Source organism: Nerophis lumbriciformis, linkage group LG03 (assembly GCF_033978685.3).
Source record: "Nerophis lumbriciformis linkage group LG03, RoL_Nlum_v2.1, whole genome shotgun sequence".
NCBI classification, from domain to species: domain Eukaryota; kingdom Metazoa; phylum Chordata; class Actinopteri; order Syngnathiformes; family Syngnathidae; genus Nerophis; species Nerophis lumbriciformis.
The window spans coordinates 110576-136925 of record NC_084550.2 but is presented as its reverse complement, the minus strand read 5'-3'; the positions used below and the strand labels follow the sequence as shown (position 1 = coordinate 136925).

Below are 26350 nucleotides of genomic sequence, written 5' to 3'. Positions count from 1 at the left end.
TTTATATTTACATCACTTTCATCCCACTCTTTATATTTACATCACTTTCATCCCACTCTTTATATTTACATCACTTTCATCCCACTCTTGATATTTTAGTGTTATGTTGGTCAATAGTTTAGCGTAGTCTTCATACAAACGGCATCTGGAATGTTTGTTAAAAGTGAAATTTGCTGTTGGACAAGAATCCAGGAAGTTATTTATGTTATTTCTATTTTAGTTGACCTTTTTTCTACTAAATGTTGTCAACTTTGTTTCCTTCACTTTGTCACGTCAGCTTGTGCCAAATAAAACAGCTTGTGTTGTGTAAGAATGTTTATTTTCTGCTACAATAACAACAATCAGTTGTGTAAGAATGTTTATTTTCTGCTACAATAACAACAATCAGTTGTGTAAGAATATTTACAAATAACAACAATCTTCATCACTGCCGCCTGATTTTCTGGCAACATTTTCAAGAAGTTGGGGAACAATTTGCTATATTATAAAATGTATTTATTTGTTTAAAAAATATGTCCTGTCCTGTTTCAGGTCATCTCCCGAGTTGGAATCCCGAAAGAGATTGTGACTGACCAGGGCACGTCCTTTATGTCACGCACGATAAAGGAACTATACGGATTATTGGGAATTAAGGCTATTGGGACCAGCGTCTACCACCCGCAAACCGACGGGCTGGTGGAGCGGCTGAATAAGACGCTGAAAACCAGGATTCGTAAGTTTACGCACGAGGACAAACCAAATTGGGATAAATGGTTGGATCCCCTGCTGTTTGCAATACCCCAGGCCTCCACAGAGTTTTCCCCTTTTGAATTGTTGTTCGTCAGGAAGCCGCACTGGGTTTTGGACATAGTTAAAGAAAGCTGGGAGGACGGTCCAAGCCCCAGCAAAAATGAAACTCAATACGTGATGGACCTGAGAGCAAAACTCCACACATTGGGCCACTTATCACGTGAGAATTGTCTCCGGGCCCAGGAACGTCAGCAGCACCTGTATAACAGAGATGCAGCTAAGAACATTTTCACCAGGAGAAAAAGTGCTTGTATTACTCCCGACGTCCAGCTCCAAATTACTCGCCAAGTGGCAAGGACCCTTTGTGGTCACACGGCGAGTGAGTGACGTGGATTATGAGGTCTGGCGCTCGGACCAGTGCGGAGACACCCACATTTATCATCTCAACCTCCTGCAAGCATGGAAGGAGGCAGAGCTTGTTTCAATGGTGACGGTGGTCGAGGGGGAGGAGTTTCGGGCCAGAGATCCCGCGCTCCGCCCCGCCCTCCCTCCTCCTCCGTGATAGTCAGCTCACGTTAGCGCAGAAAGCAGATGTTGCCAAGCTGCAGCAGCACTTTTCTGATGTGTTCTCCCCTCGGCCCTCATCCAACATCACATTGAGACCAACCTGGGTGTCACGGTGCGGTCTCGGCCCTACAGGCTCCCCGAACAACGCAAAGTGGTTCGGGAGGAATTAAAATCTATGCTGGAGTTAGGGGTAACAGAAGAATACCACAGTGCGTGGTGCAGCCCCATCGTAGGGAAGAAGGATGGGTCTGTACGGTTCTGTGTGGATTACCGCAAGGTAAATGAAGTGTCACATTTTGACGCCTACCCAATGCCCCGGGTCAACGAGCTCCTGGATCGGCTAGGCACTGCTCGTTTTTTCACGACACTGGATTTGACCAAGGGCTACTGGCAGATTCCCTTGTCGCCAGAGTCTAAGGAAAAAACTTAATTTTCCACTCCGGGAGGATTGTACCAATTCGTGACACTTCTGTTCGGTGTGCCCGCCACGTTCCAGCGCCTCATGGACCGGGTACTGCGCCCTCACGCTGCATACGCGGACGCCTATCTGGATGACGTCATCATCCAGAGCGGTGGCTGGGAAGAACACATCCAGCGGGTGGGGGAGGTGCTCGAGTCCCTGAGGCGGGCGGGGCTCACCGCCAACTCGGCGAAGTGTGCGGTTGGCCGGAGAAAAGTACAGTATCTGGGGGCAGGTGCGCCCGCAAGTAGACAAGACAGCGGCAATCGCGGCCTGCCCACCCTCCAAGACCAAAAAAGAGGTGAGGCAGTTTTTGGGACTGGCAGGCTACTACCGGAGGTTTATCCCCCGGTTTGCGGACCTGACCAGCCCACTGACTGACCTCACCTGAAAGGGCGCTCCAGATGTGGTACGGTGGACAGAGCAGTGCCAGCAGGTGTTTGAGAGGGTGAAAACGGCCCTCAGCGAGGAGCCAGTCCTGCACATGCCTAACTCTTCTAGCCAGGTGAGTGGATTGCCCAGCTGAGGCGGGTTATCTAATCACCGGTCTCCTTTATCAGCAGGGGCCAAGGCCATGAGAGAGAGAGACACACACCAACGACAAGGAGGCGACAACAAAGTTATACAAATAAAAAGACTTGTTAACTCCAGATTCTGTCGGTCCACGGAGAAGACTCCCACACAGACACTAACACAACTAAACACTCTTTTTCTTTGTTGTTTTTCAGAGCTGTCAAAGTGACCAATTAATAATGACATTGATCATGTATCAATGCAGATCAATCACCTTTACCTGACTGCTAAGACTCATTTCATTTCAAAATAAAAGCCGATTGATCATTTCAAATCAAAAGGTTTGAAGTCCACTCAAGTAAAAGGTTAGTTTCAAACATTCTGACAGTGAAATGGTGTCTCTTTTTAAAGACAAGTCAATGAATTGATTGTGATTATTGGCAATCAATGAAAAGATGATTTGGAAGCAGTTGATGAAAGTGTAACTCATCAATGATTTGAATAAATTGTAAAAATCATCTCTTACAAAACAAAACAAAAACAAGAAGCAACAGAAGAAAGTTTATTTTCATTTTGATACTTTTTTGGCTGACTTTTATCTGCCATAAAAATTGCATCCACATGCGTCATGGTCAATTTTCCCCAGGTAGATGTCAGTCCTGTGGGGAACACTCATGCGACTTTTAGGCGTCTTTCAAAGAAACAAAAGCATTTTTTGAAATAAAGATTGACTTCACAGGAAAAACAACATTTTATTCACCTGTGCCCCGCCCACATTCATCATCAATACATCAATCAATAAAACCTAACAGTGCGCTGCTCGTGTTATGAAAGTGGTGCTGGCGCCCTTTCACAATAAAAGCCCTTCAACCGGCCCCAGTAAATAAAAGCAGCAGGTGCAAAACTTTCAAGTCCAAACCCGTTTTTTTAGTCCTGCAGGGCGTGTCAGGAAGTCAGCGCTTTGGTAAACATTTGGATCACTTCCTCCTGGTCACACCAAGCCCCGCCCACATTCACAGAAAACTTGCATAAAAAACAAACTGCACTTTTTTTTCTAAACATTTCCACAGGTGTTTGCATAGAGTGTATACACACACACAAACATTAAATATATATACTCTTCCACACATTCTAAAGATGATCGTGGCATTGGAAGACCACACAGTGCAGCTAGCATCGTTAGCCTCATTAGCATAGTGCAGCTAGCATCGTTAGCCTCATTAGCATAGTGCAGCTAGCATCGTTAGCCTCATTAGCATAGTGTGTCTTCATCTTGGAAGAGTTCAGTAGTAGAATTAAGGAAGTAATAGTGCAGCAAAACTAATGGAACATGTGGATCTCAATTTGTGTGTGTGTAATCAGATTCATGTGTCCGTGTAGTCATGTGTGTGTCTGTATCTCAATCTGTGTGTGTGTAATCAGATTCATGTGTCCATGTAGTAATTTGTGTGTCTGTATCTCAATCTGTGTGTGTGTAATCAGATTCATGTGTCCGTGTAGTCATGTGTGTGTCTGTATCTCAATCTGTGTGTGTGTAATCAGAGTCATGTGTCCATGTAGTAATTTGTGTGTCTGTATCTCAATCTGTGTGTGTGTAATCAGATTAATGTGTCCGTGTAGTCATGTGTGTGTCTGTATCTCAATCTGTTAGTGTGTAATCAGATTAATGTGTCCGTGTAGTCATGTGTGTGTCTGTATCTCAATCTGTGTGTATGTAATCAGATTCATGTGTCCATGTAGTCATGTGTGTGTCTGTATCTCAATCTGTGTGTGTGTAATCAGATTCATGTGTCTGTGTAGTAATTTGTGTGTCTGTATCTCAATCTGTGTGTGTATAATCAGATTCATGTGTCCATGTAGTCATGTGTGTGTCTGTATCTCAATCTGTGTGTGTGTAATCAGAGTCATGTGTGCATGTAGTAATTTGTGTGTCTGTATCTCAATCTGTGTGTGCATAATCAGATTCATGTGTCCATGTAGTAATTTGTGTGTCTGTATCTCAATCTGTGTGTGTATAATCAGATTCATGTGTCTGTGTAGTCATGTGTGTGTCTGTATCTCAATCTGTGTGTGTGTAACACACACACAGATTGAGATACACACACACAGATCTGATTACACACTCACACACACAGATTGAGATACGCACACAAAAATTAGAACACACACACAAGAATCTGGTCACAGACGCACAGATTGAGATAGACAAATAGTTTTGCTCCAATATTACTTCCATATGCAATGCTGACAAACTAGCGTTACAGCAGACACACAGCAGGGGGCGCCTTAGCCACAAAGCCAAACAGGCTAGTGCGATCAGCTAGCAGTGAATGCCACCGAAAAAAAGCAAGCTGATGCTAACTTCCTTAGCAAGAGAAGAAACACACGCAATGCAGAGTGCTATTACTAGTCAATGCTAACTTCCTTAGCATGAGAAGAAACACTCGCTATGCAGAGTGCTATTACTAGTCAATGCTAACTTCCTTAGCATGAGAAGAAACACTCGCTATGCAGAGTGCTATTACTAGTCAATGCTAACTTCCTTAGCACGAGAAGAAACACTCGCTATGCAGAGTGCTATTACTAGTCAATGCTAACTTCCTTAGCATGAGAAGAAACACTCGCTATGCAGAGTGCTATTACTAGTCAATGCTAACTTCCTTAGCACGAGAAGAAATACTCGCTATGCAGAGTGCTATTACTAGTCAATGCTAACTTCCTTAGCATGAGAAGAAACACTCGCTATGCAGAGTGCTATTACTAGTCAATGCTAACTTCCTTAGCATGAGAAGAAACACTCGCTATGCAGAGTGCTATTACTAGTCAAGGTGGCTCTAAAGTGAAAGATCTAGACTTCAACCTGACCATGTACGTCCTGCGCCGCTAGTTGCTAGCATTCTTAGTTGGGCTTTGACCCTGTGCACAACATGCTCATTTATTGCATCATCTACCTTTGTTTACCAGTGCCTGTACATAACATCTGTCCTTCCCAACACCTTCTAACTAAATGTGTCCATGCCATATTTATTTTATATATATATCATATGTACAATATTAGCATGTGCGCTACCATTGGATGAAGGCGCTAAAAGCTAGTTAGCATACGTGCTACATGTAGCGAGTAGAATAGTGTCTTCTTCACTTTGTGCTGGTGAACGCTTGCTTCACGAGTCCCTTTTGTTCGTCACGCTCAGTGCAGTGCAACATTTGTCCACAGGGGGGCGGTAAGCCCTCCCGGCAAAAACTCTTTGTTTTTTTGGTGTGGTGGTTTTGGTTTGAAGATGGATGACAGTGTGTGTGTGTGTATCATCACACACTCACAGCAGACCGCGCTCCCTCAGGTGTGTGTGTGTCATCACACACTCACAGCAGACCGCGCTCCCTCAAGTGTAGGTGTGTGTGTGTGTGTGTGTGTGTGTGTGTGTGTGTGTGTGTGTGTGTGTGTGTACATACACACTCACAGCAGACCGTGCTCCCTCAGGTGTGAGGTCAGCGTGTGGAAGATGCTCAGCTGCTGTTCGGGGGGCAGCATCATCAGCTGCTGCATGACTTTGCTGGGGTTGGGACCTCTGCCAGGAAAGGAAAAGGTCAGCAAAAGGGGGCGGGGCTTGTGTCACCATGCAGCGTGCTCACCTGATGAAGCTGGCGATGTAGACGTGCGTGAAGGTGGCCATCAGGTACTGGCAGTCGAAGCGGTCCATGATGCCTCCATGACCTGGGATGGTGCTGGCAAAGTCCTGCAAGACACCGCTGATTACCTTCCACACTACCACACCCATAGTACACCTGCTGTGCCAGAGCATAAGAGCATGTAGCAGGTGTGATTACCTTCCACACTACCACACCCATAGTACACCTGCTCTGCCAGAGCATAAGAGCATGTAGCAGGTGTGATTACCTTCCACACTACCACACCCATAGTACACCTGCTGTGCCAGAGCATAAGAGCATGTAGCAGGTGTGATTACCTTCCACACTACCACACCCATAGTACACCTGCTCTGCCAGAGCATAAGAGCATGTAGCAGGTGTGATTACCTTCCACACTACCACACCCATAGTACACCTGCTGTGCCAGAGCATAAGAGCATGTAGCAGGTGTGATTACCTTCCACACTACCACACCCATAGTACACCTGCTGTGCCAGAGCATAAGAGCATGTAGCAGGTGTGATAGGCACTCATGCCTACTTCTTGGTCCAGTACAGAACATTCCCACACAGTACACAAAAAGTCAAACAGGAAGTCATGTATTTACAAAATATAAAACATGTCACCATGTAAGAAGAAAGAGCTGACATGGGATAGTTAGCTAATATTAAATATATATATATATATATATATATATATATATATATAGACAGGTACCGACAGGCCAAGCGGTGTGCGGCTTCAGCGGTTGCGGAGGCAAAAACTGGGACAAGGGAGGAGTTCGGGGAGGCCATGGAAAACGACTTCGAAGCGATTCTGGACCACCATCCGCCGCCTCAGGGAGGTGAAGCAGTGCAGTGTCAACACCGTGTATGGTGAGGATGGTGTTCTGCTGACCTCCACTGCGGATGTTGAGGATCAGTGGAGGGAATACCGTGAAGACCTCCTCAATCCTACCCACACGTCTTCCTATGAGGAAGCAGTGCCTGGGGAATCTGTGGTGGGCTCTCCTATTTCAGGGACTGAGGCAAGGCCCCGGGGGTGGATGAGATCCGCCCGGAGTTCCTTAAGGCTCTGAATGTTGTGGGGCTGTCTTGGTTGACAAGACTGCAACATCACGTGGACATCGGGGGCGGTGCCTCTGGATTGGCAGACCGGGGTGGTGGTTCCACTCTTTAAGAAGGGGAACCGAAGGGTGTGTTCCAACTATCGTGGGATCACACTCCTCAGCCTTCCCGGTAAGGTCTATTCAGGTGTACTGGAGAGGAGGATACGCTGGATAGTCCAACGTCGGATTCAGGAGGAACAGTGTGGTTTTGGTCCTGGTGGTGGAACTGTGGACCAGCTCTATACTCTGGGCAGGGTCTTTGAGGGTGCATGGGAGTTTGCCCAACCAGTCTACATGTGCTTTGTGGACATACTTGCCAACCCTCCCGGATTTTCTGGGAGACTCCCGAAATTCAGCGCCTCTCCCGAAAACCTCCCAGGACAAATTTTCTCCGGAAAATCTCCCGAAATTCAGGCGGAGCTGGAGGCCACGCCCCCTCCAGCTCCATGCGGACCTGAGTCCGCTTCCCCACGATATAAACAGTGTCCCTGCCCAATCACATTATAAGTGTAGAATGATGGAGGGCGAGTTCTTGGTTTCTTATGTGTGTTTATTGTTAGGCAGTTTCATTAACGTCCTCCCAGCGCGGCAACAACACACAACAACAGCAGTCACGTTTTCGTCTACCGTAAAGCAGTTTGTCTGCCGTAAACAGCAATGTTGTGACACTCTGAAACAGGACAATACTGCCATCTATAACATCAATAACATCTAGGGCTTTTAGAGAGTGCAGTGCACAACAAGGAGACGAAGCAGAAGAAGGAGGAAGATACAGCCATGGCGACGCCGACGACGAGTAAGATGAAGAAATACGCTTTGTTGCACCTTTCCTGCCTGAGTCCAGCGATTAGTTGCAAATCTTGCTTTATTGATTGCTTGCACACAGCCAATCCAACACAAAACAAACTAGTCCCGCCCGCACTGACGCTACAGCTCCCTCTCTTCTCTCGCCCACACACTCACCTCACATGCTCACCTATTAAAGGGCCACACACACACATACGCTACTCTCATAACAGCTTGTAAGTTCCAAGCTGCAGCTGCGATTGGACCTGGATAGCCTCCGGGAAGAAGTAGTGGACTACCAAGTGCCTGGCACTGAAGATCTTCCTCAGGAAGCAAAGATTGACCAGTTTTGGGCCATGCTAGGGAGAGATGGAAGATTCCAGACTCTAATGCATTTGATGAAAGCACTTTTGTGCGTGCCACACATCAATGCATCATCAGAGAGGGTGTTCAGCATGGTTAGAAAAAGACTGACAGAGAATAGAACAAGGATGGACAATTCAACCCTTAACTCAACAATGAGTAGATGAGTGTTATGTGTGTGTATATGTGGAAATAAATGAACACTGAAATTCAAGTATTTATTTTATTTATATATACATACATATATATATATATATAATAAAATAAATATATATACTGTATATATAGCTAGAATTCACTGAAAGTCAAGTATTTCTTATATATATATATATATATATATATATATATATATATATGTATATATATATACATATATATATATATGAAATACTTGACTTGGTGAATTCTAGCTGTAAATATACTCCTCCCCTCTTAACCACGTGTGCAAGTAGTGAGTTGCTGACTTACTTTGATCTTGAAGGCTCTCTTGAAACCGCTAGCAAAGAATCCACCAAAAGGTCCGATGAGCGAGGCGAAGGAGGAGAGGAAGATGCTGTGGATCTGGAATGGAAACATGCTCACCCTCTTCTGAGGACACAAGTACACACACCGTTAGTAGTTAGTAGTACTACTCACACTACCTTACTTCTTCACAGGTTTACTTCTTCACAAGTAAGTACACACTATGTTACTTCTTCACAAGTACACACTATGTTACTTCTTCACATGTTTACTTCTTCACAAGTACACACTACCTTACTTCTTCACAAGTACACACTACGTTACATCTTCACCTTTACTTCTTCACAAGTGCACACTACCTTACTTCTTCACAAGTACACACTACCTTACTTCTTCAAATGTTTACTTTTTCACAAGTACACACTACCTTTCTTCTTCACAAGTACACACTACCTTACTTCTTCACATGTTTACTTCTTCACAAGTACACACTACCTTACTTCTTCACAAGTACACACTACGTTACATCTTCACCTTTACTTCTTCACAAATGCACACTACCTTACTTCTTCACGTTTACTTCTTCACAAGTACACACTACCTTACTTCTTCAAATGTTTACTTCTTCACAAGTACACACTACCTTTCTTCTTCACAAGTACACACTACCTTACTTCTTCACAAGTACACACTACCTTACATCTTCACGTTTACTTCTTCACAAGTACACACTGTTACTTCTTCAAATGTTTACTTCTTCACAAGTACACACTACTTTACTTCTTCACATGTTTACTTCTTCACAAGTACACACTACCTTACTTCTTCACGTTTACTTCTTCACAAGTACACACTGTTACTTCTTCACATGTTTACTTCTTCACAAGTACACACTACCTTACTTCTTCACATGTTTACTTCTTCACAAATACACACTACCTTACTTCTTCACAAGTACACACTGTTACTTCTTCACATGTTTACTTCTTCACAAGTACACACTACGTTACTTCTTCACGTTTACTTCTTCACAAATACACACTACCTTACTTCTTCACGTTTACTTCTTCACAAGTACACACTGTTACTTCTTCACATGTTTACTTCTTCACAAGTACACACTATGTTACTTCTTCACATGTACTACTCCTTTACAAGTACTACTACAACTATATATCTGTTACTTGATGACAAGTACTACTCATGTTACTTGATGACAAGTACTACTCATGTTACTTGATGACAAGTACTACTCATGTTACATGATGACAAGTACTACTCATGTTAGTTGACAAGTACTACTCATGTTACTTGACAAGTACTACTCATGTTACTTGACAAGTACTACTCATGTTAGTTGATCTCAAGTACTACTCATGTTAGTTGACAAGTACTACTCATGTTAGTTGGTCACAAGTACTACTCATGTTACTTGATGACAAGTAGTACTCATGTTAGTTGATGAGAAGTACTAGGATGTGAAGGAGCAGTATACCCATGTGAGAGTGTTGTCCAAGATGGCGGGCAGTGTGTACTACTCATGTTAGTTGATGACAATTTAGAACTGTGATGTGAAGTAGCAGTACACAGAGTAGTCGTATCCCACGGCAAGATGGCATGCAGTTCTGTACTACTGATGTCAGTACTACTACTATGATAAGTAGTAGATTTAGTACTAACCCATGGCAAGATGGCAGGCAGTGTGTACTACTGATGTTAGTTGATGACAACTTAGTACTATGATGTGAAGTAGATGTAGTACACAGAGTAAGTAGAAGTAGTACCCATGGCAAGATGGCAGGTAGTGTGTACTACTGATGTCAGTACTAAGTAGTACTAACCCATGGCAGGATGTCAGGTAGTGTGTACTACTGATGTCAGTACTAAGTAGTACTAACCCATGGCAGGATGTCAGGTAGTGTGTACTACTGATGTCAGTACTAAGTAGTACTAACCCATGGCAGGATGTCAGGTAGTGTGTACTACTGATGTCAGTACTAAGTAGTACTAACCCATGGCAGGATGTCAGGTAGTGTGTACTACTGATGTCAGTACTAAGTAGTACTAACCCATGGCAGGATGTCAGGTAGTGTGTACTACTGATGTCAGTACTAAGTAGTACTAACCCATGGCAGGATGTCAGGTAGTGTGTACTACTGATGTCAGTACTACTACTATGATAAGTAGTACTAACCCATGGCAGGATGTCAGGTAGTGTGTACTACTGATGTCAGTACTAAGTAGTACTAACCCATGGCAGGATGTCAGGTAGTGTGTAGTCCTGCATGATGAAGAGTTGTGAGGGCTGACACTCCACAGTGAATCTGTTGCTGTCACTGCTGAAACCCACAGGACACACAAAGTACTGGAACTGGGACAGCAGGTAGGCCAGCTGGGGGCACAACAACACACTTTTATTATACACACACACACTTTTATTAAACATGCACACACAGAACCCACACAATCACCACTTTTATTATACATACACAAATAGAACCCACACATTCACCACTGTTATTAAACACACACAGATAGAACCCACACCATCACCACTTTTATCACACACACACACACACACACACACACACACACACACACACACACACACACACACACACACACACACACACACACACACACACACACACACACACACACACACACACACACACACACACACACACACACACACACCACACACTCACCACTTTTGTTATACACACACAGATAGAACCCACACAATCACCACTTTTATTAAACACACAAAAAGGAAGGAACAAAGGAAGGAAGACAGGAACAAAGGAAGGAAGAAAGGAAGGACAAAGAAAAAAGAAGGAAGGAAGACTGGAAACAAAAATAAATGAAGGAAGCGAGAAGAAAAAAAAGTAAGGAGGAAAAAAGGAACAAAAGAACAAAGGAAGGACAAAAAGGAACAAAAGAATGAAGGAAAACAGGAAAAAAGAAGGAACAAAGGAAAAAAGACAGGAAAAAAGGAAGGAAGAAAGGGATGAAGGAAGGACAAAAAGGAAGAAACGAAGGAAGACAGGAAAAAAAGAAGAAAGGAGGGAAGGAAGGAACCGAGGAAGAAACACAGGAAAAAAGGAAGGCCAAAAAGGAACAAAAGGAAAGAAGGAAGACAGGAAAAAACGAAGGAAAGACAGAGGAATGAAGGAACAAAGGAAGAAGGACAAGAAAAAAGGAAGGACGAAAGGAATGAAGGAAAAAGAATAAGGAAGGAAGACAGGAAAAAAGGAAGGAGAAAAAAGAACAAAAGAAAGAAGGAAGACAGGAAAAAAGAAGGAACAAAGGAAGGAAGGAAGGAAGGAAAAAAACAAAGGAAGGAAGACAGGAAAGAAAAAGGAAGGAAAGAAGGAAGGAAGAGTGCAAGATGATGAAGATAAATATAGGAAGGAAGGAAGGAAGGAAGGAAAGAAGAGTGCAAGATGATGAAGATAAATATAGGAAGGAAGGAAAGAACGAAGGAAGGAAGGAAGGAAAGAAGGAAGGAAGGGAGGAAAGAAGAGTGCAAGATGATGAAGATAAATATAGGAAGGAAGGAAGGAAGGAAGGAAGAGTGCAAGATGATGAAGATACATATATAGGAAGGAAGGAAGAGTGCAAGATGATGAAGATACATATATAGGAAGGAAGGAAGAGTGCAAGATGATGAAGATACATATATAGGAAGGAAGGAAGAGTGCAAGATGATGAAGATAGATACATATATAGGAAGGAAGGAAGGAAGAGTGCAAGATGATGAAGATAGATACATATATAGGAAGGAAGGAAGAGTGCACGATGATAAGATAAATCTAGTGACTTATTTACACAAGACTGCTCTAGCAGCTGTACAGGGACTACTCTAAAGTAGAGAGTTGTGTGTGTGCCACTCACAATGAATCCAAAGATGACGGTGAAGAAGTAACCTCCGATGAAACCTTCCCACGTCTTCTTGGGGGACAGCTGACACACACACACACACACACACACACACACACACACACACACACACACACACACACACACACACACACACACACACACACACACACACACACACACACAGGTTATGGGGAGCAAGTAAGTGTGTGATCATGACTTGTGGGGGGACCAGTCTTTCTACAGGTTGTGGAGACATAAAAAGGTGAAAGTGTGTAAAATGTGCACTGGCCAGTTAGCTCACACACGTCTTTAAATCTCTGGATTGATGAAGTCATGTGCTGATCATTCTTACTGGGGAAAAGAGTTCATATGCTTCATGGGGATCAAATTGAAATCCATCCATCCATTTTCTACCGCTTATTCCCTTCGGGGTCGCTGGAGCCTATCTCAGCTACAATCGGGCGGAAGGCGGGGTACACCCTGGACAAGTCGCCACCTCTTCGCAGGCCAAAAAGTAAATATGACATGATCCTCACTACAACTTATAGGAAGTTTCAATGTAGCAGCTACATCCCCATGCTGTGCAAATGTCTCACACTCAAACTAACCAGTAAACATGTTTTATGGGCCAAAGCTTCAAAATCATTGAGGCATCTTCAGAAGGGATCTGACTATCATTTAAAAAGGTTTCCCTTTAGGGGACCTCTTTTTTTGTCCCCATACAGCCAAAGTAAAAAATTTTTAAAAAAACAAACAAGCAAATGTTGTGGTTTGTGCTATGAGCTCACCTTGATGAGTGGCGTCCTTCCAAAGAAGAAGCCAAACAGGTAAGCGCCGATGTCGTTGCTGATGACGATGGAGATGGGCACGATGAACCTGCACACAAGCACAGGTGAGAGCCAAGGACACAAATCAAACACACCTTGACGGACTTCTTTGTGTGACATTGTGCAGTGTGACGTGACACACATGATGGACTTGTTTGTGTGACATTGTGCAGTGTGACGTGACGGACTTGTTTGTGTGACATTGTGCAGTGTGACGTGACAGACTTGTTTGTGTGACATTGTTTGTGTGACTTACCAGATCATCCCTTCAAACAGGTTCTGAATGACAAGGTGCGACTGAGTCACTACAATCAACAGCGTCACATGGGTCCAAGCAAACTGGAATGGCAAACACAGACAGACAGACAGAGAGACAGACAGACAGACAGACAGAGAGAGAGACAGACAGACAGACAGACAGAGAGAGAGAGTGTCACAACAGTGAAATGCACAGAAGGCAGAAATAGATTTAGAGGGATTTAGTCAAATACTTGATGCAAGCGACAGATGAGTGACAACACATCACATATGTGGCTTAATCACTCATTCTTGTCGTGATAGTTTCAAGAGGCTCAGTGGGGGCGGAGCCAACAGGCAGGTCAGGGTGAAAAGAAGGGAGACTGAAGTGGGCGGGGCCAATACAAAGGTGTGAGTGTAAGAAGAGGAGTTAGCGGTGGTGGATACACACCATGTAAAACTGCAGGCGGTAATGTTTCTTCACTAAACTCAGCACAAACATGCAGAAACCTGAAAAAGAGACAACATGCTGTCAGGACCCAAACACAGACACCTATTCTATTTAAACACTTCATGGCACTTTCTACAAATACTTCAAAAAAACACCAAAAAGTGGAATAAAAGAGCAAACAGGTAACAAGAAAGAGTTGCAATGTTGACTCCAATAACACACAGCTGCCCTTTTTTTTAACTGTCTGTCGTTGCTCTAATGCATTCAAATCTATGAATTATTGACCTATTAAAAGCTACAATTACTTCACATCAAATATTTTGAAGGAAAATATTGTGTTTTTGCCACAACAAACAGGGTTTTCTTGACAAAAAGAGCATCAAAACATCTTGCTGAGCTTTTTATCAACACATAAACCTTTAGAGATTGACTGTAAATGTTGAATAAAAGCATTACAATGAATAATATATGATTTATATGGAGGCCAAAATGACATTTTCAGTGTTTGGACACCCCTGGTCTGCATGCCTTGACCTCACCAATGCAGAAAGAAAGGGGTGAAAGGGCAAATGCATGCTTGTCTTTGATTGGCAGGTGTGAGGACTCACCTGCCAGGTACAAAGTGAATGAGATGAAGCGGTGGTAGCGAGACAGGAACTGCAGAGGCTCCTCCCTCTGCACCAGCGCACCAAAGTAGTCGGCCAGCGTCTCACCGTAGAAGAAATAGTTGACGCAGATCAGGAAATACCTGAAGAGACGCACGTCGATATAGAAGACTTTTCTTCACTAACACCACTTTTATACTTTATTATCACCAAACACTTCAACTCATATATTATATTTCATGAAGACTTTTCTTCACTAACACCACTTTTATACTTTATTATTACCAAACACTTCAACTCACATACTATATTTCATGAAGACTTTTCTTCACTAACACCACTTTTATACTTTATTATCACCAATTTCAACTCGTATACTATATTTCATGAAATGTGTACCATAGAAAAATGACATTGACTGAGAAGATAAGCTTGTTCTCCCAGTCTGGATCAATAGTTTGGTCACATAAACATTCTGTGTCTGCCTGCAAGTCTGCATGGAGGGCAGAGTTTCTGCAGGCACCACAAAGTTAGCTGCAGCAGTCAATGAGACTAAAGTCTGTCAATGAAGTCTTCTAAATATTGTCTTTTAACTTCTTTTCTAGTGTCGGCCATATTTCCTTATTGTTTTTCTGGACTCCACTTGCAAATATGTGAGGGGGAAGATGCCCTACAGTGATTGGACATTCATTACATCGCAAGCATGACACACACACACGTGCACACACACACACGTGCACACACAGACGCACACACACACACACACACACACACACACACACACACACACACACACACACACACACACACACACACACACACACACACACACACACACACACACACACACACACACACACACACACACACACACACAGGATGGCTGTCCATAAGGGCAGATTGTCCTGTGCAGTCAGGAATTCCAGCGTGTAGAGTTGTGTTGATTTTCATTTACTTCCAACATGGCAGCCATCTTTGTACTCTGCACATGCTCTACTCTGTGTGTGTGTGTGTGTGTGTGTGTGTGTGTGTGTGTGTGTGTGTGTGTGTGTGTGTGTGTGTGCGTGTGTGTGCGCCATTAACAAGCAGACAAAGGTTGTCCTCACCAGCTGAGGGTTCTGAACCAGGGCAGGTCGTAGGATCGATACACCTTGTAACCGATGGTGATGATTTCTTGGAAACACTTGATTTGGACGATCATCACCTGAAGTGAGGAGTAAATACATTTTGAAAACAACAAATATGACATCAAAGATGAATGACACTGCATTGTCAATCACAGCATACCATGAAAGTGTGCCCCCTGCTGGCAGTGAGCAGTACACCTGAATGGACGCTTCAACAGGAACTGCACTTTTTTTGCCATTTGTCTATCATTCACCATTCTTACACTCATTTGATGCACCTTTTTCTAACCTTTCTTGAAACGGAAAGATATAAACATCCCGTCAGTCTTTATCCCAGTGAGAGCAGATCATGTACAGTAAGTGATTGTTTTGTTATATCTTGTTTAGCACTTAGCAATACTGCTATAAGATGCTTAGTGTTTGACTAAAGCTGCATCTGTTTAGCTTCTAAAACTTGTACATCATCCTCCTTATACTCAGGCTCAAAAATAGAAGTTTCTGGATCATCATTTGTCCCAAAGTAGTCTTTGTTGTCTCTCATCGAGACTGCATGATTAGTAGTCTTGTTGTGGTTGTTGAAGGAAAAGTGAACGTTGTGATGTGTCTGTGAAATTAACATGCAAAATGAACAAAATATGTAATTATTACATGTTTAATAAATGTTACTACATGACATATATACTTACAGCATGTATATATTACATGTTATTATGAATGTTACTACATGACATATATACTTACATCATGTATATATTACATGTTATTATGAATGTTACTACATGACATATATACTTACATCATGTATATATTACATGTTATTATGAATGTTACTACATGACATATATACTTACATCATGTAAATATCACATGTGCTAATAATACCACTTCCTCCCTTCATTTTAACGCGAATGTGCTAATTGCAGCTAATGAGGGCGATTTGTTAACTGGAAAAGAGTGAGGTTTTCAAGCGCATGCAGAGACTCATCATACTTCAAGTGGAGGTAATAAAAAAGAGGATTCCTACAGCCACAGCCCTGTAAATGCTAATGTTATTTTAGTCAGCGCTAATGAGTTATTTGTTCAAACAGAGGTGTTAATGGATTGTTACCATTAAAATGAGAGTGATTGGTCCCAGGTAGATGATCAGGAAGAAGAAAGAAATCATGGCTATGGACAGAATTCCTCGTATCCAGTAGTTCTTCCATCTGTGGAGAGAAGAGGTTTCATTCAATCATTTGAATAACATGACAAGTTGTTATCCCTGGGACATGTGTGGTCACATGACCTCCACACTGGCGCGCTTCACAACAATACACTGCAGGACAGGAAGCAGAAGAAAAGCGGCGGCACAAAACAAACGTTGCATCATGAAAAAGAAAAAGGTGACGGCCTTACACTGTCCAACAATCTACTTCCTGTCTGCAGCCAGTCAGCCTTTGAAGCTCTTTAACTAATGCATTAACACTTCCTGCTGGCTGGTAAACTCTTACACACCAAAATATGCCGCCGGATGAGATTTGTGCAGGTTTGATCCGCCCGCCAGGTGAGTTTGCCAAGTTTAACATAGCTGAAAGACAACTGCTGTTGTAAATCTGTCCACTGGATGTCGCAATAGCAATTCTTTGCATCCCTCTCTGCAAGAGCAACTTCAGAGGGGGCGGAGCTAAGTACTCACCTGCTTATTAGCAATAATGTGCGCTCATTGTCAAAGTTGGATTAGGGCAGGACAACCAATCCAACTTTAATTTCCATTTCGGTTAAGGCTTCTCCCGATTATGAAAATATAATATAATATAATATAATATAAGGAAAACAACGGTTAATGAGCTGCTCAATGAGCATGCAAATATCGGCACTTGTGAAGCTGAAACATGACAAGTGAATGACATAAATGTGAGGGAAATGTTGTCATTGTGAGGAGAAGTAAGATTAGTTTGGGAAAATAATGACTTGTGTATCCCTCATTAATCCCTGAAACACATCCTGGACTAAACAATGTGGAACAGCTACTAAACTAGGAAGCTAAAGCTAGCAAGAACTGTCATACACACACAAAACATCTCATCTGTTGTGTTGTTGTGAACCACATCATGGATGTAACATCAATGTACAAACAATCATACACACACAACACATGTCATCTGTTGTGTTGTTGTGAACCACATCATGGATGTAACATCAATGTACAAACAATCAATCACAAGCCTTTTTCTTTGAAAAAGTCAAGCTTTTCCCTGTGCGCCTTCTTTCCCAGTATTGGACAGTGCTCCAATGCATGTTCACTTTTATAGTAAAGACAGGAAATAGAGTTTGTCTTGGAGAAGTAGATGCCTCTGTTCACAGACTTATCCAGGTGTGGATCTGGTTTAGGTTCAGTGATGATGTCACTTGCTAACTTGTCAGCCACTTCTCCAAGAGACTCCTTTTCAACACTCATCGCACATTAATACTTCAAAAGGCAGACATTTGCCCCGTTTGTTGACTTGCAAAGTATGTTTTTGAGGTGGAGGAGTCTGGTCGGGTGCTGGTTAGCTAGAAGCAAACAGCTGTCAGTGCACAGGTGCATCCTCGCTCTCCTGGCCACAGAGAGAGAGAGAGAGAGGTCCTCAAGTGACAGCGTGAAAAGAGCGCACCGTCACAATAAACAAAACAAAACACTGGCGCAGAGCGATAATGGATAAAAAAACCAAATAGCAGCAAACTGGAGTTTTGACCCGGAGAAGGCAGGGTCGGTAAAAATGTTTTAAAAAACTCCGCAGACTTACGGAGATGCTCGTCCTTTCTGATTTCAATGCGTAAAAAGACAGGAAAAGCCAACACTGTATTGAGTCAGACTGTTGAGAAACATGATGAACATTTCCATGCACTTCCCCCAAAATCCAAGCATTTTTCAAACCTTGAAAACAAAACATTAAAATCCAAGCATTTCCAAGGTTTTTAAGCACTCTGCTCATAAACCTCCCCCAAAAATGCTTTTGATCATCCGTACATTTGCTTTTGTACTTATTTTCTGCGCTGAAATAATATGTATCCTAACTTCATGTGTGATCCAGGAAATGAGTCCAAATTCACAGGTAGAGAATAAAGCCCAATCTGAATCCCTCCAACAGGAAGTAAGTGATGACGTACCTTGGCGGCAGGCCTTCCAGGGCCTTGTTGAGACACTGTGGAGTGTTGTCCGTGTCCGCTGTGGACGCCGGAACATCGGGAGTGTCCGCCTTGGTGTCCACGTCGCATTCGCCCTCAGTGTCGCCTTGCAGGCCCAACTTGTCGTCACTGTCCGTCTCCTGCCAGGGAAAAGTCAATGTTCAAGTCACGCTGAAAATGCCTTCAATCTTTTGTCACAACGCTTAAGGTCCAATGTAGCTTGAATGCTAATGAGCTGTGTCTTTAACTTGTCATACATTGTAACTTCCAAGAGTGGGATAGCAACGTTAGCAACACTAGTATAGCTATGTAAGATACATGGTACATCATGCTAAGTTAACAACAACACTAGTATAGCTATGTAAGATACATGGTACATCATGCTAAGTTAACAACAACACTAGTATAGCTATGTAAGATACATGGTACATCATGCTAAGTTAACAACAAAAGCATAGCTTTGTGAGCGACATGCCAACATTACATTTGAGCATCATGCTAGGTTAGCAACACTAGCATAGCTACGTGAGACGCATGCTAACATTGCCATTTAGCATCATGCTACGCTAACAATACTAGCATAGCTGTGTGAGCTACATGGCAACTTAGAATTTTAACATCATGCTAGGTTAGCAACATTAACATAGCTATGTGAGCTACATGCTAACATTACAATTTATCATCATGCGAGGTTACCAACACTAACATAGTAGCTACATTATAGGTTATCATTCTCATTGAAGATAATTCAAATGACACGTCTAATAGTAATAATAATAATAATAACGCTGGCACGCCTAATAATAATAATAATAATAATAATAACACTGACACGTTTAATAATAATAATAATAATAACACTGACACGTCTAATAATAATAATAATAACACTAACACGTCTAATAATAATAATAATAACACTAACACGTCTAATAATAATAATAACACTGACACGTCTAGTAGTAATAATAATAATAATAATAACACTGACACGTCTAATAATAATAATAATAACACTAACACGTCTAATAATAATAACACTGACACGTCTAGTAGTAATAATAATAATAATAATAACACTGACACATCTAGTAGTAATAATAATAATAATAATAATAACACTGACACGTCTAGTAGTAATAATAATAATAATAATAACACTGACACGTCTAACAGTAATTATAATAATAATAATAACACTGACACGTCTAATAATAACACTGACACGTCTAATAATAATAATAATAACACTGACACATCTAGTAGTAATAATAATAATAATAATAATAACACTGACACGTCTAGTAGTAATAATAATAATAATAATAACACTGACACGTCTAACAGTAATTATAATAATAATAATAACACTGACACGTCTAATAATAACACTGACACGTCTAATAATAATAATAATAACACTGACACGTTTAAGAATAATAATAATAATAACACTGACACGTCTAATAATAATAATAATAATAATAATAATAATAATAATAATAATAATAATAACACTGACACATCTAATAGTAATAATAATAACACTGACACGTCTAATAATAATAATAATAATAACACTGACACATCTAATAGTAATAATAATAACACTGACACGTCTAATAATAATAATAATAATACGTCTACCAGCCTTTGCTGCGACAATAAGCCCAATTAATAGTAATAGATCATAATTGGATAATAAATAACTACTTGCCCTTTGACCCCTCCCGCACGTACGTGTGCAGAGAAGGCGTGGCGAGTACGATTAAGCGACCTTTGAAGCAGTCAGACCAGGAAGTAAGACACAATCTAAGTGCCTTGGCAGAGGTCTGAGACGTGTCACTCTCCAAGTCATCTGATGAGCGTTTGTGCTGAATCAGCAACATGTGATGTTCCCTCAGGACCCAATGAAGGGTCAATGAATCAACTAGAACTAATCACTTCACAACTTAAATACTTTTAACCTGCAGGGCCTGCTATACATGTTGCAATGTGCCACTCACATTATTTCACAACACAAGACACTCAAAGAGGAGAAATGAAAGAAATGATGCAAGTACACAAAACAAACAGGAAGCTACCAAGAAGTTAGCCTGGCTGCCAAGAAGTTAGCCAAGCTACCAGGAAGTTAGCCTGTCTGCCAGGAAGTTAGCCTGGCTGCTAAGAAGTTAGCCAAGCTACTAAGAAGTTAGCCAAGCTACCAGGAAGTTAGCCTGTCTGCCAGGAAGTTAGCCTGTCTGCCAGGAAGTTAGCCTGGCTGCTAAGAAGTTAGCCAAGCTACTAGGAAGTTAGCCAAGCTACCAGGAAGTTAGCCTGGCTGCCAGGAAGTTAGCCTGGCTGCTAAGAAGTTAGCCAAGCTACTAGGAAGTTAGCCTGGCTGCCAAGAAGTTAGCCAAGCTACCAGGAAGTTAGCCTGTCTGCCAGGAAGTTAGCCTGGCTGCTAAGAAGTTAGCCAAGCTACTAGGAAGTTAGCCAAGCTACCAGGAAGTTAGCCTGGCTGCTAAGAAGTTAGCCAAGCTACTAGGAAGTTAGCCTGGCTGCCAAGAAGTTAGCCAAGCTACCAGGAAGTTAGCCTGTCTGCCAGGAAGTTAGCCTGGCTGCTAAGAAGTTAGCCAAGCTACTAGGAAGTTAGCCAAGCTACCAGGAAGTTAGCCTGTCTGCCAGGAAGTTAGCCTGGCTGCTAAGAAGTTAGCCAAGCTACTAGGAAGTTAGCCAAGCTACTAGGAAGTTAGCCTGGCTGCCAAGAAGTTACAGTACCTAGGCTAGCTACTGGGAAGTTAGCCAAACTACTGGGAAGTTAGCCATGCTACTAGGAAGTTAGCCTGGCTAATGAATTAATTTACGTGGACAAGTTGAAAAAGCTATTGGGGTGTTACCATTTAGTGGTCAATTGTACAGAATATGTACTGTACTGTGCAATCTACTAATAAAAGTTTCAATCAATCAATCAAAACCAAGACGTTAGCCTGGCTACCAAGAAGTTAGCCTGGCTACTAGGAAGTTAACCAAACTACTGGCGAGTTAGCCTGGCTAGTAGGAAGTTAGCCAAGCTACTAGGAAGTGTAGCTGGGGAGTTCACTACATGAGGAATACTGTCATACCACTACTTATTCATTACTATTTTCACTATCATCATGCTTCACTACATGAGAAGTACTGTCATACCACTACTTATTCATTACTATTTTCACTATCATCATGCTTCACTACATGAGAAATACTGTCATACAACTACTTATTCATTACTATTTTCAATATCATCATGCTTCACTACATGAGAAGTACTGTCATACCACTACTTATTCATTACTATTTTCACTATTATCATGCTTCACTACATGAGAAATACTGTCATACCACTACTTATTCATTACTATTTTCACTATTATCATGCTTCACTACATGAGAAATACTGTCATACCACTACTTATTCATTACTATTTTCACTATTATCATGCTTCACTACATGAGAAATACTGTCATACAACTACTTATTCATTACTATTTTCACTATTAACATGCTTCTATACATGAGAAGTACCGTCATACCACTACTCATTCATTACTATTTTCACTATCATCATGCTTCACTACATGAGAAGTACTGTCATACCACTACTTATTCATTACTATTTTCACTGTCAACATGTTTCACTATATGAGAAATACTGTCATACCACTACTTATTCATTACTATTTTCACTATTATCATGCTTCACTACATGAGAAATACTGTCATACCACTACTTATTCATTACTATTTTCACTATTATCATGCTTCACTACATGAGAAATACTGTCATACCACTACTTATTCATTACTATTTTCACTATTATCATGCTTCACTACATGAGAAATACTGTCATACCACTACTTATTCATTACTATTTTCACTATCATCATGCTTCACTACATGAGAAGTACTGTCATACCACTACTTATTCATTACTATTTTCACTATCATCATGCTTCACTACATGAGAAGTACTGTCATACAACTACTTATTCATTACTATTTTCACTATCATCATGCTTCACTACATGAGAAGTACTGTCATACCACTACTTATTCATTACTATTTTCACTATTAACATGCTTCTATACATGAGAAGTACTGTCATACCACTACTTATTCATTACTATTTTCACTATCATCATGCTTCACTACATGAGAAGTACTGTCATACCACTACTTATTCATTACTATTGTTGGTGTGATTAATGTTTGTCTTACTAATGTTAGTGTAATTAAAATTTGTGTTATTAATGTTAATGTAATTAATGTTTGTGTTATTAATGCTAGTGTAATTCATGTTAGTATATTAATATTAGTGTAATTAATGTTAGTATAATTCATATTAGTGTAATTAATGTTAGTATAATTAATGTTTTTATTTAAGATAGAGCATTTAATATTAATGGGATTATTGTACCCCGCCTTCCGCCCGATTGTAGCTGAGATAGGCTCCAGCGCCCCCCGCGACCCCAAAGGGAATAAGCGGTAGAAAATGGATGGATGGATGGATTATTGTTCATGTAATTAATGTCAGGTGTAAATAATGTTGATGTATTTAAGGATTGTGCTATTAATGTTTTGATTGATTGATTGAAACTTTTATTAGTAGATTGCACAGTACAGTACATATTCTGTACAATTGACCACACCCGAATACGTTTTTCAACTTGTTTAAGTCGGGGTCCACGTTAATCAATTCATGGTACAGATATATACTATCATCATAATACAGTCATCATACAAGTTCATCATCAGAGTACATTGAATTATTTACAATCCTGGGGTTGGGTAGGTTAGGTTTGGTTGCTATCAGCATATTTCAGTCATCATACAAGTTTATCATCTGAGAAATGGACATTGTTACAGTGTAGGTCTGACTTAGTAGGATATAGATAGATAGATAGATAGATAGATAGATAGATAGATAGATAGATAGATAGATAGATAGTTATTGATTCCTTCAGGAAAATGAAAATATGTAGAGCGAGCAGTGAACATAGTGAGCTCAGAAAGCATAAGAACAAGTATATGCATTTGATTATTTACATTTGGTTATTTACAATCCAGGGAGGTGGGATGTATTTAAGGATTGTGTTATTAATGTTAATGTAAATCGTGTTAATGTAATTAATGTTAATGTTAAAAAGTCAATAGTAATGTCAATGTCAATAATGTTAGTGTAAATAATCATGTCGTTCATGTAAATAATGTTAATGTTGATGTAAATAATATTGTCCCCTCAGCAATTACTTTGTGTGTGTTTGACATTTGCATCATTTTTCTCATGCAATATTTTGTGATCCTGCAAGGTTTTGGATTGTCAGAACTTCTCACTTGCATTTGTTTCCGCTTTCCTTTCGGCCGCCGTAGTTTGAAGCCTTTAAAAGCTACTAATCATCATGTTGAGGAGCCAGTCAACATCAACGTGTCACGGATTGTTATGGAGCTGCAGTCAAAGTAGGAAATGTGTCCCCAAGTGATGAAGTTAGTCGCCAAAAAGCAGCGTCACGTTGATATGGACAACCTCACTCCTACCCACTTCTCCAAAGTGGGCTGGCTCAGGGTGGAGGACAGAGTCAAACAACTTGCACTGAGCCTGGTCTATAAAATCCGCTACACCTCCCTGATACCCAAGTACATGTCAAACTACTTCCTTAACGTAAATGAGCGCCATAACCACAACACCAGGGGGAGCTCCACTAACCACGTTAAACCCAGATTCACATCTAACAAAGGTCTTAACTCATTCTCCTTCTATGCCACATCAATGTGGAATGCACTCCCAACAGGTGTAAAAGAAAGTGCATCTCTATCCTCCTTCAAAACCGCACTAAAAGAACACCTCCAGGCAACTTCAACCCTAAATTAACACCCTCCCTTCCTCATCACACCTCTTCGGATTGTAAATAATCAAATGTAAACAATCAAATGTAGTCACTTTACTTATACTTTCTAAACTCTCTCTCTCTGCCCACTACTTGCTGTACATATCCTACCAAGTCACACCTACACTGTTTCAATGTCCATTTCTCTCATGATGCAATTGTTGATGACTGAAGTGTTGATACCAACTAAACTTACTTAACCCCCCGCCCCCCATATCCCACACCCCGGATTGTAAATAATGTAAATAATTCAATGTATATACCCTGATGATGAACTTGTGTGATGACTGTATTATGATGATAGTATATATCTGTATCATGAATCAATTTAAGTGGACCCCGACTTAAACAAGTGGAAAACCTTATTGGGGTGTTACCATTTAGTGGTCAATTGTACGGAATATGTACTTCACTGTGCAATCTACTAATACAAGTTTCAATCAATCAATCAAACAAAAAGGCTATTTTGTCATGTTTCTTTTCCAATGAAGGATAATCCAGCTAACTAACTAGCTTCCATTAGCCTAGCTGCATGCTAACTAACTAGCTTCCATTAGCCTAGCTGCATGCTAACAAACTAGCTTCCATTAGCCTAGCTGCATGCTAACTAACTAGCTTCCATTAGCCTAGCTGCATGCTAACTAACTAGCTTTCATTAGCCTAGCTGCATGCTAACTAACTAGCTTCCATTAGCTTAGCTGCATGCTAATTAACTAGCTTCCATTAGCCTAGCTGCATGCTAACTAACTAGCTTTCATTAGCCTAGCTTCATGCTAACTAACTGGCTTCTATTAGCCTAGGTGCATGCTAACTAACTAGCTTCCATTAGCCTAGCTGCATGCTAACTAACTAGCTTCCATTAGCCTAGCTTCATGCTAACTAACTAGCTTCCATTAGCCTAACTGCATGCTAACTAACTAGCTTCCTTTAGCCTAACTGCCTGCTAACTAGCTTCTATTAGCCTAGCTGCATGCTAACTAACTAGCTTCTATTAGCCTAGCTGCATGCTAACTAACTAGCTTCTATTAGCCTAGCTGAATGCTAACTAACTAGCTTCCATTAGCCTAGCTGCATGCTAACTAACTAGCTTCCATTAGCCTAGCTGCATGCTAACTAGCTAATTAGCTTGTGAGAAGCAGGCCAACTGGTTGAGCTAAGACATGTACCTTGTTAGACATGATAATGTAGCTGGTGGGTGATGAGGTCGACCTTGTTAGACATTGACCTGCTGACATGTACCTTGTCGCTGATGTTGTCGGCGCTGTCCCGCTCTTCTCCTCCGCCTCGCCGCCGGACCTCCGTCATGTTCGCGGCGCCGGCACGGACCTTCAAGTGATCCAGCAGCCAAGTCACCTTCCTTTAACGGCTATCTTTTCCACTCACGTCCCGCTTCCGACTGCGATCCTCGGCAAATGAGAGCGAGGCGACCAGGAGAATGTGAGAGTGTCACCGCGGAGCACCTGTGACGTCACGCTGCGTGGTTTTGTTTATCGCCGCAGTCTGGAGGCAGGCTTCCGTCAAGATGG

The 26350-nt window shown here is 41.5% G+C and overlaps 1 protein-coding gene across 3 annotated transcripts; it reads right to left on the bottom strand.

The window, feature by feature from the left end:
* Positions 1 to 347: 347 nt before the first annotated feature.
* Positions 348 to 26337, bottom strand: cds1 (CDP-diacylglycerol synthase (phosphatidate cytidylyltransferase) 1). 3 transcript variants are annotated; one of them, XM_061931228.2, is made up of 14 exons: positions 26064 to 26337; positions 18901 to 19058; positions 16880 to 16976; positions 15751 to 15848; positions 14648 to 14787; positions 14040 to 14098; positions 13608 to 13690; positions 13313 to 13400; positions 12537 to 12605; positions 10891 to 11031; positions 8646 to 8765; positions 5903 to 6006; positions 5723 to 5838; positions 348 to 987 (listed from the first exon to the last, which is right to left on the bottom strand). In XM_061931228.2, exons 1-13 carry the CDS (start codon positions 26127 to 26129, stop codon positions 5727 to 5729), a joined length of 1335 nt encoding a protein of 444 aa, XP_061787212.1. In that variant the 5' UTR covers positions 26130 to 26337; the 3' UTR covers positions 348 to 987; positions 5723 to 5726. The 3 variants fall into 3 exon arrangements, with proteins under 3 accessions (XP_061787212.1, XP_061787181.2, XP_072768462.1); XM_061931197.2 differs by having other exon boundaries at positions 5731 to 5838; XM_072912361.1 differs by lacking the exon at positions 348 to 987 and adding an exon at positions 5576 to 5622 and having other exon boundaries at positions 5697 to 5838.
* Between the last annotated feature and the right edge of the window lie 13 nt (positions 26338 to 26350).